The 16,312-nt window shown below is 37.5% G+C and overlaps 1 protein-coding gene across 1 annotated transcript in view; it reads left to right on the top strand.

Moving 5' to 3' along the window:
• Positions 1 to 1,101: 1,101 nt before the first annotated feature.
• Positions 1,102 to 16,312, top strand: part of ARHGEF4 (Rho guanine nucleotide exchange factor 4) — a 125,202-nt gene continuing 109,991 nt past the window's right edge. The window contains 2 exon segments of the mRNA XM_068545337.1: positions 1,102 to 1,392; positions 13,108 to 13,234. Coding sequence (XP_068401438.1) covers positions 1,102 to 1,392; positions 13,108 to 13,234 — 418 coding nt within the window.

Below are 16,312 nucleotides of genomic sequence, written 5' to 3'. Positions count from 1 at the left end.
AGCTCTCTGAGTTTCTATTACCTTATTTATAGGATATGGATAATATGCCAGCTGCTTCTAGCTCACAGTGGAGTTGAGGGGAGGGAACTAAGTAAAAGCACTTTTTAAACTTAGAGTAATATTTGGGTGCTAAAAAAAATACACAGTGATTCTCGACTTCGGATGCATATTAGAATCACCTGGCAAGCTTTGAAAAGTCCCAGTTCCCAGGCTGTACACCAAAACCATTATGTACTAATTATGTCTCCCCTTCTTCCTCTGCCTCCTTCTCTTTCTCCATATATGTGTGTGTCTGTGTGTGTGTGTGTATGTACATAGCCTCTTGAAATAGTCAAGAGAAATTTCACTTGTGTTTCCACCAAATCGTATACACAAAGTGCTTGGGGATGACATTCCAAAGAGGTGCTGTGAAGGAGGTGTCCACTGGGGTGGGACTGGGGATGGAGGGGATGGAGGGTCATTAGACTCAAAGAACAGATGGGAAGAAAGGTTTCCTCTCCCAGGGTGATGGGTTGATTTCAAAGGACAGAGAGATGGATGGTTGTGCAACACGAAGACAAAGTATTCTGTTAGTGTGGACAAATTTTACTTTGAAATTCAGTTAGGGTGCCTGAGTGGATAACTGCAACCCGGGACAAAGTGAAGGCAGCACAGGCGCCTAAGGAAGGTGCAGCCTGAGTACATCTAGTTAATGTCCGTGCCAAGACAGAAGGAATAACAAGTGCCTGAGTGTGTTTCTGTTCAAATTCTGTTCTCAGGCAGTATTGTTTAGGCAAGAGCTTTTTGCCCCAGCCACTGACCCTTAAGAAGTGTTTCTAATGAGCATGCCAAGCTCAGTAATTACTTTCAAGACCTAATTCTTTGATCAAGGTAGAAGACTTGATTTTTTTGAAATAGTCTTGAAAGTAGAAATTTTAACAGAAACAAGGTTTGGTTTGTTTCTAATCTTCACATTTTCCAAAATTACTGTGAACAAAGTACTTCACTGGCATCTGTATTTTAGGGATTAACCAAAACATGGGTTTATACCCAAAAGAAACTAAACAGAGAAAGGACACTGTGCTCACTTGCTATGTTCTCCTCTCTGTTCTCTAGAACCACATGCCGTGGGAAGAACAACCAGGCAAGAAGCCCAGTTGCTCCCGCGGTCTGAAAGCTTTTCACACTGAGCCAGCTCAGGGGCTGTTCTCTACTGCTGAGATGGGGACGTGGACCCTCCCCTTCGTCTCCACAGAGGACGTCCCCAGGGAGACTCCTTCACAACCCAGGAGCATCTCTCAGCACTCACACATCAGTTTAGATGACCTGTGGCTGGAGAAGATGCAGAGGAGGAAGTTGAAGAAGTTGGCCCAGTTTGAAAGGAAGATGCATGCATGTAAAGATGGAGTCCAAGTAAGCTGCTCATATGCCACCGTCATCAGACTTGGCCTGGTACCCCCTCTTCCAATGCAGCTGCTTGCCTTTCCTGCCCCCTGCCCACCTCTGCCCTATACAGCCTGCAAGAGAGACACTGCATAGTGATGTGTCTGAGAGCCACAGAGGCTGTGGCTCCCTCTTCCCTCTCTGCAGTCTGGCCCTGTGCAAGGCAATGGGGCAGAACTGAAGGAGGCGGGGCCTGTCCTCAAGCCCTTTCCATAGGAATTACCATTCAGTGAGGACCCACTCTGTGTCGAACACTGTGTTAGACACTGGACAGCATTAGCTCTAATACTCACAAAGGTGCATGACATTCTGATATAACAATCTTAAATTAATCAAACAAAATTATATAAAGAGAACTAGATTTTGTCTCTAGGGACATTTTGACACCATGGTTTTTACATGAAACTGTCAGCTGTTTAAAAATGACTCAGTAGTTTATAAAGCATACCTTTTACCCAATCCCTAACTCTGTTTCTTGTTCTTTCCCTTTATAAAATAGCAATATTTTTTATTATCAAGTATTTGTGAAATACACATCCCTGAGTCTCACCTCATCCCTGATACCCACCTTTATTTATTTTTTTCTGTTTCAGGTACTGTGTTTTTTTTTTAACATCTTATTGGAGTATAATTGCTCTACAATGGTGTGTTAGTTTCTGCTTTATAACAAAGTGAATCAGCTATACATATACATATGTCCCCATATCTCCTTCCTCTTGTGTCTCCCTCCCACCCTCCCTATCCCACTCCTCTAGGTGGTCACAAAGCACCGAGCTGATCTCCCTGTGCTATGCGGCTGCTTCCCACTAGCTATCTATTTTACATTTGGTAGTATTTATAAGTCCATGCCACTCTCTCACTTCATCCCAGCTTACCCTTCCCCCTCCCCGTGTCCTCAAGTCCGTTCTCTACGTCTGCATCTTTATTCCTGTCCTGCCCCTAGGTTCTTCAGAACCTTTTTTTTTTTTTAGACTCCATATATATGTGTTAGCGTTTGGTATTTGTTTTTCTCTTTCTGACTTACTTCACTCTGTATGACAGACTCTAGGTCTGTCCACCTCACTACAAATAACTCAATTTCGTTTCTTTTTATGGCTGAGTAATATTCCATTGTATATATGTGCCACATCTTCTTTATCCATTCATCCGTCGATGGACACTTAGGTTGCTTCCATGTCCTGGCTATTGTAAACAGAGCTGCAATGAACATTGTGGTACATGACTCTTTTTGAATTATGGTTTTCTCGGGGTATATGCCCAGTAGTGGGATTGCTGGGTCGTATGCTAGTTCTATTTTTAGTTTTTTAAGGCACCTCCATACTGTTCTCCATACCACTTTTTTTTTAATCGAGGTGAAATTCACATAACATAAAATGAACCATGTTAAAGTGTACAATTCAGTGGCATTTAGTAGATTCACAAGACTTTGCAGGCCTTATCTCTACCTAGTTCCAAGACATTCTCATCATCTCAAAAGGAAACTTCACAGCTATTAAGCAGTCACAACCCATTTCCCCTCCCCAGACCCTGGCAAGCACTAATCTGCTTTCCGTCTCTATGGATTTACCTATTTACCTATGGATATTTCATATAAATGGAATTACAGTGTGGGACCTTTTGTGCCTGACTTCTTTCACTTAGCATCATGTTTTTAAGGTTCTTCTCTGTTGTAGCATACAGCAGCACTTTGTTCCTTTTTATGACTGAATAATATTCCATTGTGTGGCTATGTTTGTTTTTGTTATCTGTTCATCCATTGATAGACATAGGGTTGTCTCCACCTCTTGGCTACTGTAACTAGTGCTGTCAGGAACACTTGTGTATAAGCTTTTGTTTGTATACATGTTTTCTATTCTTTTGGGTATATACATAGGAGTGGAATTATTAGGATACATGGTAATTCTATGATTAGCTGTCTGAGGAGCTGCCAAACTGTTGTCTACACCATTTTACATTTCTACCAACAATGTACGAAGGTTGCCAGTTCTCCACATCCTCCCTGACACTTGTTGTTTTGTGTTGTTTCGTTTAAACTATACCATCCTCCTGGGTCTGAATGTTACCTCATTGTGGTTTGATTTGCATTTTCCTAGTGACTAATGTTGAACATATTTTCATATGCTTGTTGGCCATTTGTATATCTTTTTTGGAGAAATGTCTCTTCAAGGCTTTTGCCCATTTTTAAATTGGGTTATTTATCTTTTTGTGGTTCACTTGTAGGAGTTCTTATGTATGCAGATACTAGACCCCTATCAAATAAGTGATTTACAAGTATTTTCTCCCATCTGTACGTTGCCTTTCTTGACTTTCTTGATAGTGTCTACTGCTGCACAAAAGTATTTAATTTTGATGTAATCCAATTTATCTATTTTTTTCTTTTGTTGCTTATGAATTTAGTGTAATGCCCAAGAATCCACTGTCAAATCTAAGGTCATGAAAATTTACTTTTATGCTTTCTTCTAAGAGTTTTTGTACCTTTTGCTCTTACCTTTAGGTTTTGTATTCATTTCGAATTCATTTTTGTGTTTTGTGTGAGGTAGAGTTCCAACTTCAAGCTTTTCCATGTGGATATTTTGTTACTCAGCACCACTTGTTGAAGAGACTATTCTTTCCGTCATTGAATGATTCTGACACCCTTGTAAAAAACCAAATGACCTTAGACATATAGGTTTATTTCCGGACTCTCAATTCTATTCCACTGGTCTATCCATCTGTGCTTTTGCCAGTATCACACTGCTTTAATTACTGTAACTTTCTATTAAGTTTTGAAGTTGGGGTGTGTGAGTCCTCTGTGTTATTTTTCAAGATTATTTTGGCTATTTGCTGTCCCTTGTAGTTCCAAATGAATCTTAGGATCAGCTGTTTTATTTCTTGAAAAAAAAAAAAGGCCATTGTGATTTTGATAAGATTACATTGAATCTGTAGATCACTCTGGAGAGTATTGCCTTCTTAACAATATTATATCTTTAAATCCATGAACACAGGGTGTTGTCTGATTTTTTAGGTGTTCTTTAACTGCTTTTCACAATGTTCTGTAATTTTCACTGTACAAGTCTTGCACATCCTTGGTTAAATATTTCTTAATTATTTTATTCTTTTTGATGGTATTGCAAATGGAATTGTTTTCTTAATTTCATTTTTGGGCTTGTTCATTGCTAGTGTATAGAAATACAATGGATATTTGTATATTGATCTTGTACCCTGCAAATTTGCTGAATTTATTATCTCTAAGAATATTTTTGTGTATTATTTAGAAATTTCTATATATAAGATACCCTATACATTTTAAAAATTTATATCTTTGCATTTAATTTTCTTAGGGATTATTATAAATGGCATTGTGTTCTTAATTTTATTTAACACCAGTTGATTCTTAGTATATTGAAATATTATTGATTTTTATGTGTTGATATTGTAGCGTGTGACCTTGCTGAATTCATTTATTGGTTCCAGGATTCTTTTTAAAGACTCCTTGGGATTTTCTATGTAGACAGTCATATCATCTACAGGTAGGGACAGTTTCATTTTTCCCTTTCTAATCTGTATGCTTTTTTTCCCTTGCCTTATTGCAGTGGCTAGGAATTCTAATACTGTGTTGACTAAGAGTGGGAAAAGTGGATATCCTTGCCTTATTCCCTGTCTTAATAGGATAAATTTCAATATTTCACTATGAAGTATGATGTTAGCTGTAGAGTTTTTATAGTATCTCTTTCTCAAGTTGAGGAATTTCCTCTCTACTCCTAGTTTGCTGAGATTTTTCTTTAAAAATCATAAACGTGTGTTGGATTTTTTTCAAAAGCTTTTTCTGTGTCAATTGATGTGATCATTTTATGTTTTCTTCCCTATCCCCTTGATATGGTAGATTATATTAATTGATTTTTTGGTATGTTGAATCAGCCTTCTCCACTTGGAATAAATCCCACTTGGTCATGCAGTATATATGGAATGTATAATTTTTATACACTCCTATATTAATTTGCTAATATTTTGTCCAGATCTTCTGCATCTACACTCATGAGAGATATTGAGCTGGGGCTTTTGCTTTTGTACTATCTTTCCATAGTTTTGGTGTCAGGGTAATATGGACCTCATAAAATGAGTTGGAAAGTAGTCTCTCATTTTCTATATTCTTAAAAAGACTGTGTAAAATTGGTTTACTTTGCTCTGAAGTCTACTTTGATATCAATATAACCACTTCTTTTTTGATTAATGTTTACATGTACCTTTTTTCATCTTTTTACTTTCAACCTGTCATTGATTTGAAGTGAATTTCTTATGGCGGCATTGTTGGATCTTTTTATTTTATCCACTATGATTGTCTTTTAATTGGTATATTTTGACAGTTAACATTTGAAATAATTATTATGTTAGGACTTAAATATGCCATTTTATTATTTGTTTTCTGATTGTTTCTTCTGTTTCCCAATACTCTTTTCTGTCAGTTACATGAACAATTTTTAGGATTCCATCATAATTTATTTGTGGCATTTTTGAATATATTGTTCTGTTTGGTTTTCATAGTGGTTGCTAAGAGTATTATATATATACATAACTTATCACAGTCTACTGTTATCAACATTTTACCACTTCCAATGAACTGTAGTAATCTTAGTTCCACCAAGGTTCATTTACCATCTCCACTATTAAAATACAATTGTCTGGTGATTTCTCTACATACATTTTTTTTGAAGTATGGTTGATTTACTTCCAATATTATGTTAGTTTCAGGTATACAACATAGTGATTCAATATTTTTATAGATTACACTGCATATAAAGTTATAAAATAATGGCTATACCTCTCTGTGCTGTACAATATATCTTTGTTGCTTATTATTTTATATACAGTAGTTTGTACCTCTTAATCCCCTTTCTCCTACCTTGCTTCTCCATCCACCCTTTCCCCACTGTTAACCACTGGTTTGTTCCCTGTATCTTTGAGTTTCTTTCCATTTTTTGTTATATTCATTCATTTGTTTTACTTTTTAGATTCCACATATAACTGAAAATATACAGTATCTTTCTTTCTCTGTCTGACTTATTTCACTAAGCATAATACCCTCAAGGCCCATCCACATCATTGTTGCAAATGGCAAAATTTCATTCTTTTTTATGGCTGAGTGATATTCCAATGTATGTATATGCCACATCTTCTTTATCTGTTCATCTGTTGATAGACACTCAGGATGCTTCCATACCTTACCAATTTTGGACAATACTGCAATGAACATTGGGGTGCATATATCTTTTTCAATTGTTGTTTTTGTTTCCTTTGGATATATACCCAGGAGTGGAGCTGCTGGATCATATGGTAGTTTTATTTTTAATTTTTTAAGGAACTTCTATATTGTTTTCCATAATGGCTGTACCAATTTACATTGCCACCAACAGTGCACTAGGGTTGCCTCTCCACATCCTCACCAACATTTGTTATTTGTTGTCTTTTTGACGACAGCCATTCTGACAGGTCTGAGGGGATATCTCATTTTGTGTTTTTTAATTAATTTTTTATTGGAGTATAGTTGATTTACAATGTTGTGTTAGTTTCTGCTGTACAGCAATGTGAGTCAGTTATACATACACATATATCCACTTATTTAGATTCTTTTCTCATATTGTTCATTACAGAATATTGAATAGAGTTCCCTGTGCTATTCAGTAGGTTCTTATTAGTTATCTATTCTATATATAGTAGTGTGTATATGTCAGTCCCAATCTCCCAATTTATCCCTCTCCCCCTATTCCCCCCTGGTAACCACAAGTTTGTTTTCTACATCTGTGACTCAACTTCTGTTTTGTAAATGGGTTCATTTGCACCATTTCTTTAGATTCCACATATAAGGGATATCATATGATATTTGTCTTTCTCTGTCTGACTTACTTCAATCAGTATGACAATCCCTAGGTCCATCCATGTTGCTGCAAATGGCATTATTTCGTTCTTTTTTATGGCTGAGTAATATTCCATTGTAGATATGTACCACATCTTCTTTATCTATTCCTCCTTTGATGGACATTTAGGTTGCTTCCATGTCCTGGATATTGTAAATAGTGCTGCATTGAACATTGGGGTGCATGTATCCTTTCATATTATGGTTTTCTCTGAATATATGCCCAGGAGTGGGATTGCTGGATCATATGGTAGCTCTAATTTTAGTTTTTTAAGGAACCTCCATACTGTTCTCTATAGTGGCTGCACCAATTTACATTCTCACCAACATTGTAGGAGGTCATTGTGGTTTTGAATTACACTCCCTGACAATTAGTTGATGTTGTATTTTCATGTGCCTGCTGGCTGTCTGTATGTCGTCTTTGGGAAAATGCCTGTTCAGGTCCTCTGCCCTTTTTTTAATTGGGTTGTTTAGGTTTTTTTGGTATAGAGTTGTATGAGCTGTTTATATATTTTGGATATTAACTGCTTATCAGACATTATTTGCAAATATCTTTTCCCATTCAGTAGGTTGCCTTTTCATTTTATTGATGGTTTCCTTCACTGTGCAAAAGCTTTTAAGTTTGATTAGGTCCCATTTGTTTATTTTTGCTTTTGTTTCCCTTGCCTAAGGAGACAAATCCAAAAAAATATTGCTAAGGTCTATGTCAAATAGTATACTGCCTATGTTTTCTTCTAGGAGTTTTATACTTTCTGATCTTACATTTAGGTCTTTAATCCATTCTGAGGGTTTTTTTTTTTAATGGTGTGATGAAATGTTCTAATCTCATTCTTTTACACGTAGTTGTCCAATTTTCCCAGCACTACTTATTGAAGAGACTTTTTCCCCATTGTATATTCTTAACTCCTTTGTCGTAGATTAATTGACCATATTGCCTAGGTTTATTTCTGGGCTCTCTATGATGTTTCTTTGATCCATGTATCTGCTTTTGTGCCAATACCATGCTGCTTTGATTACTGTAGCTTTGTAGTGTAGCACGAAGTCAGAGAGCATGACACCTCCAGCTTTGTTCTTTTTTCTCAAGATTGCTTTGGCTATTCGGGATCTTCTGTGGTTCCATACAAATTTTAGGATTATTTATTTGTTCTTGTTCTGTGAAAAATGTCATGGGTATTTTGATAGGCATTGCATTAAATCTGTAGACTGCTTTGGGTAGTACAGATATTTTAACAATATTACTTCTTCCAATTCGTGAATATAGGATGCCTTTGCATTTATTTGTATCATCTCCAGTTTCTTTTATCAATGTCTTACAGTTTTCAAAGTATATGTCTTTCTTCTCCTTGGTTAAATTTATTCTTATGCATTTTATTCTTTTTGATGCGATTGTAAATGGGATTGTTTTCTTGCTTCTCTTTTTCATAGTTAATTATTAGTGAATAGAAAAGCAACAGATTTCTGTATATTAATCTTATATCCTACAACTTTATTGAATTCATTTATTCTAAAAGTTTTTTGGTGAAGACTTTAAGGTTTTCTATATATAGTATCATGTCATCTGCAAATATGATAGTTTTACTTCTTCCTGTCCAATTTGGATGCCTTTTTTTCTTGACTGACTGCTATGGCTAGGACTTCCAATACTGTGTTAAATAGAAGTGGTGAGAGTGGGCATCCTTGTCTTCTTCGTGATCTAGTAAGAAAAGCTTTCCAGTTTTCCCCGTTGAGTATGATATTAGGTGGGTTTGTCATAAATGGCCTTTATTATCTTGAGAAATTTCCCTCTATACCAACTTTGATAAGAGTTTTTATTGTGAATGGATACTGAATTTTGTCAAATGCTTTTTCTGCATCTATTGAGAGATCATGTGACTTTTATCCTTCATTTTGTTCATTCTTATAGCCTTGGTTGTACAGGAGTCTTTCTGCCAATTTCCAGTTAGTTTTCAGTGGTAATTGTTCCACATGTAGATGTATTTTTGATGTGTTCATGGGGGTAGATGAGTTCCATGTCCTCCTACTCTGCCATCTTGATCAATCCCCTTATCCTTCATTTTGTTAATGTGGTGTATCACATAGATTGATTTGCAGATGTTGGACCATCCTTGCCTCCCTGGGATAAAAACCCACTTGATCATGGTTTATGATCCTTTTTAATGTATTTTTGAATTTGGTTTGCTAATATTTTGTTGAGGATTTTTGCATTTATATTCATCAGAGAAACTGGCCTGCAATTTCCATTTTTTGTAATGTCTTTGTCTGGTTTTGGTATCAGGGTAATGCTGGCCTCATAGAATGAGTTTGGGAGTGTTTTCTCCTCTTCAATTTTTTGGAATAGTTTGAGGATAGGTATTCAGTCTTCTTTAAATGTTTGGTAGAATTCCCCTGTGAAGCCATCTGGTTTTGGACTTTTGTTTGTTGGGAGTTTTTTGATTACCAATTCAATTTCAATACTAGTAACCAGTCTGTTCAGATTATCTGTTTCTTCCTGATTCAGTCTTGGAAGATTATATGTTTCTAGGAATTTATCCATTTCTTCTAGGTTGCCCAGTTTGTTGGTATGTAATTGTTCACAGTATTCTCTTATGATTGTTTGTATTTCTGTGATACCATTGTAAATTGTCCTCTTTCATTTCTAATTTTGTTTGGGTCCTCTCTCTTTTTTTCCTAATAAGCCTGGCTAAAGGCTTGTCAATTTTCTTTATCTTTTAAAAAAACAGCTCTTGATTTCATTGGTCTTTTCTGTTGTGTGTTTTTTTTGGGGGGGGGTCTCTATTTTGTTTATATCTACTCTGATCTTTATTATTTCTGTTCTTCTGCTGACTTTGGGTTTTGTTTGTTCTTATTCTTCTAATTCCTTTAGATGGTGGGTTAGGTTGTTTATTTGAGATTTTTCTTATATCTTGAGGTAGGCCTGTATCACTATAAACTTCCCTCTTAGAACTGCTTTTGCTGCATCCCATAGATTTTGGAAAGTTGTGTTTTTATTTTCATTTGTCTCAGGGTATTTTCTTTTTCTTTTTCTGTTTGTTTGTTGTTTTTTTTTTTTTGATGTGGACCAGTTCTAAAGTCTTTATTGTTTCTTACAATATTGCTTATGCATTATGTTTTGGTTTTTATGGCTGCAAGTCATGTGGGATCTTAGCTCCCTGGCTAGGTATAGAACCAGCACCCCCTGCATTGGAAGGCAAAGTCTTAACCACTGGACTACCAGGGAAGGCCCTGTCTTGGGGTATTTTCTGATTTCCTCTTTGATTTCTTGGTTGACTCATTGGGTTTTTAGTAGCATGCTGTTTAGTCTCTACGTGTTTGTGTTTATTTCCATTTTTCTTCCTGTAATAGATTTCTAGTTTCATACCATTGTGATCTGAAAAGATACTTGGTATATTTTCTATCCTCTTAAATGTGTTGAGACTTGTTTGGTGGACTAGCATATGATCTATTCGAGAACATTCCATGTGCATGTGAAAAGAATGTGTATTCTGGTTTTGGATGGAATGTCCTGTAGGTATCTATTAAGTCCAGCTGGTCTAATGTGTCGTTTAATGTCACTGTTTCCTTATTGGTTTTCTGTTTGATAATCTGTCCATTGATGTAAGTGGTATGTTAAAGTCCCCTAATACTATTGTATTATTGTCAATTCCTCCCTTTATTTCTGTTATGCAATGCAGTATTATTAACTATAGTTGCCCTGCTGTACCTTACATCCCCATGACTTATTTTATAACTGGAAGTTTGTGTCTTTTGGCTGCCTTCACCCATTTTGCCTACCCCCTACTCCCTGCCTTTGGCAAGTACCAATCTGATCTCTGTCTCTATTAGCTTGGCTTTTCTTTTTTAAGATTTCACATACAAGTAAGATCATACAGTCTTTCTCTTTCTTGTCTGACTTATTTCACTTAGCATAATGCCCTCAAGAGCCATCCATGTAAAATTTCAATTGTAGCTATATTTTTCAGTTCTAATGTTTCCATTCTATTCTATTTTGCATCTATTTCCCTGCTGTTATTTTCCATTCATTTCGAGAGTGTTCACACTTACTTCTTAGAGCACAGTTATATGAGCTTCTTTAAAATCTTCTATAATTCCAGCACTGTATCATCTTGGTGCTGGGATCTGTTGTCTTTCCCTTATAAGTTATGGAGATTTTAATAGTTCTCTGTATATCAAATAATTTTGGGTTATATCTTGGACATTTTGAATATTACGTTATGAGCCTTATTTAGTTTCTGTGGAGAATAATAGTTAAGTTTTATCAGGCAGCTGATCCAGTTTAGGGTACAAGTTCTTACTGGCCTTCGGGGGCTATGTTTCTTATGTCAGTTCATGTTTTCAAGGTGTTTTCAGTGCTACTTGGATAATGTGGATCACCCAGTGTCCAGTCTGAGACCTGTAAAATGGTCTACTCCATAATTTGGTTCTCAAAGACTTTAGTATTCTGTTTAGGGTCAGATCCACCCAAGCACAGTTTGGGGGTAAGTCCAGGGGTCATAAACAACGTTATGGTGTCATTTTCTTGATCTCTTTCCTTTCTGCATTCTTCCAGACACTTCTTGGCTTCCAGGAGTCCCCCTCTTCGTGGACTTTTTACTAGAAAGCTATGCTTTCATTTTCCCACTCTGGCATATACTTCCTGCAACTATGTCTGCCTCTGGAGCCAAGGGGCAGGAGGACAGAGACAGGAAAAAAGAAATAGGGATTCTCCCCCTCCCTCAGAGTTTTAGATGCCTGCCTGGCCATCACTGCCATACTATAATGGGATTTCCTGGGAGTCTAGGGTGGAACCAAACGACAACATAGAGGATTTCCCCAATTTGCTCATACCCTTGGGGTCCCTTTCCCCTCTCTTCAGACCAGAGAAAGCTTTTTGGATTACTTTTGGTCCACACCCAGTTTTAAGCTGCTATTGAGTTCAGGCCAGAGGATGCTATAGGGACCACAAAAAATGTAACTCACCATAGGATTGGTGTAACTTCAAATACTGGCTTCCTTCTCCAACCCACCTGCTACCATTTATTTCAGAGCCCTTAGGTAACTGATTTATACATCTGCCCAAGGTTTTTAGTTGCATTCAAATGGAAGAGATGGAGTGGGGTATAATACTCCCATCTTAATCCTTGTTTGTATATTTACATTTCCATTAATCACTAAAATAATTTTCTAAGCACTGTTTACTTAATTTGAGTGGAAAAGAATATGGAACATTTATTTGAATACATACCAAAAATTTTAAGTAAATTTGATAACTTTATAAAGTAGACAGAATCTGGAGGGGCCAAGTTTATTTCTGGATAATGGAATGATAAAGAAAGGGACAATATCCTTGCCCTCCCAAGACCTCATGCAACACTGTCTGAAGGGTAAAGTCTGTCTTATGATTATGAGGTGTCAGGGACTTCATGGGTTGCATTTTAATTAAGCACCCCTGCAAGAATATAGCTAAAACAAAGCCTTCCTTTTGGAGAAATGTCAGGCTGTGTGGCTGACCAGCTGGTGTAATTTGGGGGTTTGGAGACCTACTGTCAGTCCTCATTTCACATTGTTGAATGACAACCTGTTCTGCCATGGTTGCCACATATGACCATACAGGTTGCAGACTCCTGACAACAAGAGAAACTTCCTTCTCTTTTTTCCATGGATTTTGAAATGAATGGCACCTCCCAGAGCTGTGTGCATTTTGGCTGCATGCTCTGCTCATGGCAAAGTCCTGGGCAATTAGAAAAATTATAATGTGGCAATGACAACATGTTATCTCTTTTCTTCATTTACTCTCTGCCTCTTTCCTCCTCTCCCAGTGTTGGAGGAAGATGACCATTACCTCTCCAGAGTCTTTGAATCTCCCTAGAAGAAGCCATCCATTCTCCCAGAGCGCCCCGACAGGACTGAACCGCATGGGCTGGCCAGAGGCCATACCTGACATTGGTGAGTTACATGCCTCTCTCTTTTCCTTCACACTCCGGTGTCCTGGCAAAAAGGACAAGATGTGAGAGCATGTTGTTGACAGCTGTGTTTACTTGTCTGACAGAAGTAGCTTGAATGTGAGAAATAAACCATTGTCTTTAACTCCTTCAATTAGGAAGAGGTCCCTAGCACTCTCATAAAGGGAATTCTTGGCTTGAGGAAGATTCCATTACTGAATCCCTAAACCTGGCTCCATTCATTTATTTTGAGCAGAACTACTGACCATCCCTTGAAACTTGTAATAGGGTATAACTTACAGAAGAAATAATTACAGTGAGAGAGTTGTCTAATCTAGTGATGAAACCTGGGTGTTTTCCCTTCTGGGGGACAAGCCTCTTCCTTGAGTTTTATGGCAGCCTGTCTGAGTCCCTTTCCCAAAACTATGGCAAGCAGCATCACATCACATATTTGTCCATAAAAGGGCTGATTTTTGTGCCAGAAGGAAACTGGGACCCAGTGAGGGCCAGGATGGGGCATCCTCATGCACAGCTACCACCCTTCCTGGACTTAACCCAGGAAGGGCTGGACACAGTGAAAATGCTCAAGGCTCCTGGTGCAAGGACAGATGTTGTGTCTCAGGTCTTGAGCAGGTGCAGATTATGTTAGATGGAAACCTTATGGTTTAAAGGCATCCAGCTGGCTGAAGGAAGAGGCCAAATCTGGTGTTTAAAAAAGATAAAGAAGAGTAAAAGCCTTAGACAGGGTTGAAAAAACAAAATAGCTACACCTGCCAAACATGTACTTTTCCAGACTTGGGGAGTAGGGACAGGGCTGGCATTCAAGGATGTCTGTAGTTTGATCCTGTTGGAGCTAAAGACCTGTAGAAAGCAGGTGAGGTTAGCAAAAGATGATATGGGAGAATAGTGGCTGGGCCCTAATCATTAGAGTGTGGCATATGCTGTGCTGAGGAGTCAGCTCTGATACAGACATAAGTCCTGACCTCTGAATCTGACTCAGTGCATACTGGGTGCTGGTCCTGGGGGAGTTGGCTACTCAGATTAGCCAGTAGCCATGATTGTTTTCCATTAGCAAATGTCTGTGCTTATGCTGCATCATGCAGTGGATTTTAATCTTCCCCAGATATGGTTTTAATCTTAAATTCACAATAAGCAAAGTCATGAAAATGTGTTTGACATCTGCTGAAAGAATCCTTTCATGGGAAAAGATAGTTCTAACATAAACTCTTCATTAAGTCATGGAATAGTTTAGAGGCTCATGGAAGAGACAGTAACGGGTGAGAGTAGCATTTCTCCTGGAAAAATCTTCAAGGTTGATTTTGGCTCTTGAAGTTAGAAACTTCTTACAAGTTCAAGCTTAATAATCATATGTTCCTATTATTTCAGAGCCTCATTTGAATTAATTAGCAGATGTATTTATTGTAGAATAAGAGATTTTTAAAACCTCAATGTCATATGTCCCTCAGCATGCCTGCATGCTGAGGACTCTGGAAGTCAAAGATCAGGGCTCTGGCTGTAGCTGCCCTTCATGTGGGGGTGAGAAATTGGGCACTTCCCTCCATTTGTCTATCTCATACTTCTTTTTATTTAAAAAAAATAGTATAATTTCTGTATTCATCAGATTAATATGAGGGGCTAGCTTGGGTCTCTGTATTTAGCTTAGGAAAGCTTTCTTTTCTTCAATTATTGCTTCCACTCCAACTGCTCTATTCCAAACTTCTGGGGTTTCTTTCTACGGATTGTATTCCCAGGTTCTATCCCCAGAATCTCTCATTATTTTCATTATTTTATCCTTTTCCTCTCTGTTCTGGGAGAATATCTCAGTTTTATCTTCTGCTTTGCTTTCCTGGTTTTACCTCATCTGCTGTTCATTGCCTTCATTAATATTTGTGATTCAGTGATCATGTTTTTAATTTCCATACATTATTTCCAATGTCCTCTAGAAGTTCATTAAAAACAGAAAGTTGGGAGTTTTGTAAAATTTTCTCCTGTTCATGTTTTATAAATTCATTTCCAAATTCATATACTTTTCTTTTAACTGGTAACTTTTTTATAGGTGAAATTTCTCTATTTGCTTATCTTTACAGACATCAATTCTTCGCCAGCAATGGCTTGTTGTCAGGTAGCACTTGAGACAACATCCTTTCAGAGATTGTTACAGGTTCCTCTTAAAATCCTTCAAGCATAGCTGAAGCAGGAAAAGTTAAGCTTTCCTATAATGTGTATCATGGGTTCAGTCACCTTGGTGCGGGAGCTTTAAGCAGTCCCAGCGAGAGATTTGCCTCTTTCCAGCACTTCTTCTCTACGTTTGGTGGAGTAGTCAAGAATTAGCCTGATGTGGGAGCATGCCACCCTCTGCCCCACAAGTTGGTGCCCAGGATAAACTCTACCACACCCACTCTTCTCTGAGTGGAGCCAGCAGGGCCAGATATGACTCTGTGAGCCCCTAGCATGATGGCTGCACACAGCATCATGTAAAGCCCTCTGCAACTCCAGAACATTTGTTGAAAAGACTCTTTTTCCCTTTGAATGGTCTTGACCCCCCTGTCGAAAGTAAGCTGATCATAGATGTATGGATTTATTCCTGGACTGTCAACTGTATTCCACTGATATATGTCTATTCTTGTACTAGTACCACACTGTCTTGTTTACCATTACTTTGTAGTAAGGTTTGAAATCAGAAAGTGGAGTCTTCCTACTTTCCCCTTTTTTTTTCAGGAATGTCTTAGCTATTCTGAGTCCCTTGCAATTCCATATGACTTTTAGAATCAGGTTGTCAATTTCTACAAAGATATCAGTTGAGATTCTGATGAGGATTTTATTGAATCTGTACATGAGTTTGGAGAGCACTGTCATCTTAACAATGTTGAGTTTTCTGATCTATGAACATAGGACTTTTTTCCCATTTATTTAGATCTTCTTTTGTTTCTTTCAACAACATTTTGTCATTTTCAGAATACAAGTTTGTACTTCCTTTGAAAAATTCATTCCTAAGTGCTTTGTATAATTTTTAATGCATTGTGAATGAAATTGTCTCCTGAATTCCATTTTCAGACTGGTCATTAAAAGTGCATAGAAATAC

The sequence above is a fragment of the Eschrichtius robustus genome, chromosome 5 (assembly GCF_028021215.1).
Source record: "Eschrichtius robustus isolate mEscRob2 chromosome 5, mEscRob2.pri, whole genome shotgun sequence".
In the NCBI taxonomy this organism is placed as follows: Eukaryota; Metazoa; Chordata; class Mammalia; order Artiodactyla; family Eschrichtiidae; genus Eschrichtius; species Eschrichtius robustus.
This window is presented reverse-complemented; position numbering and strand designations above follow the sequence as displayed.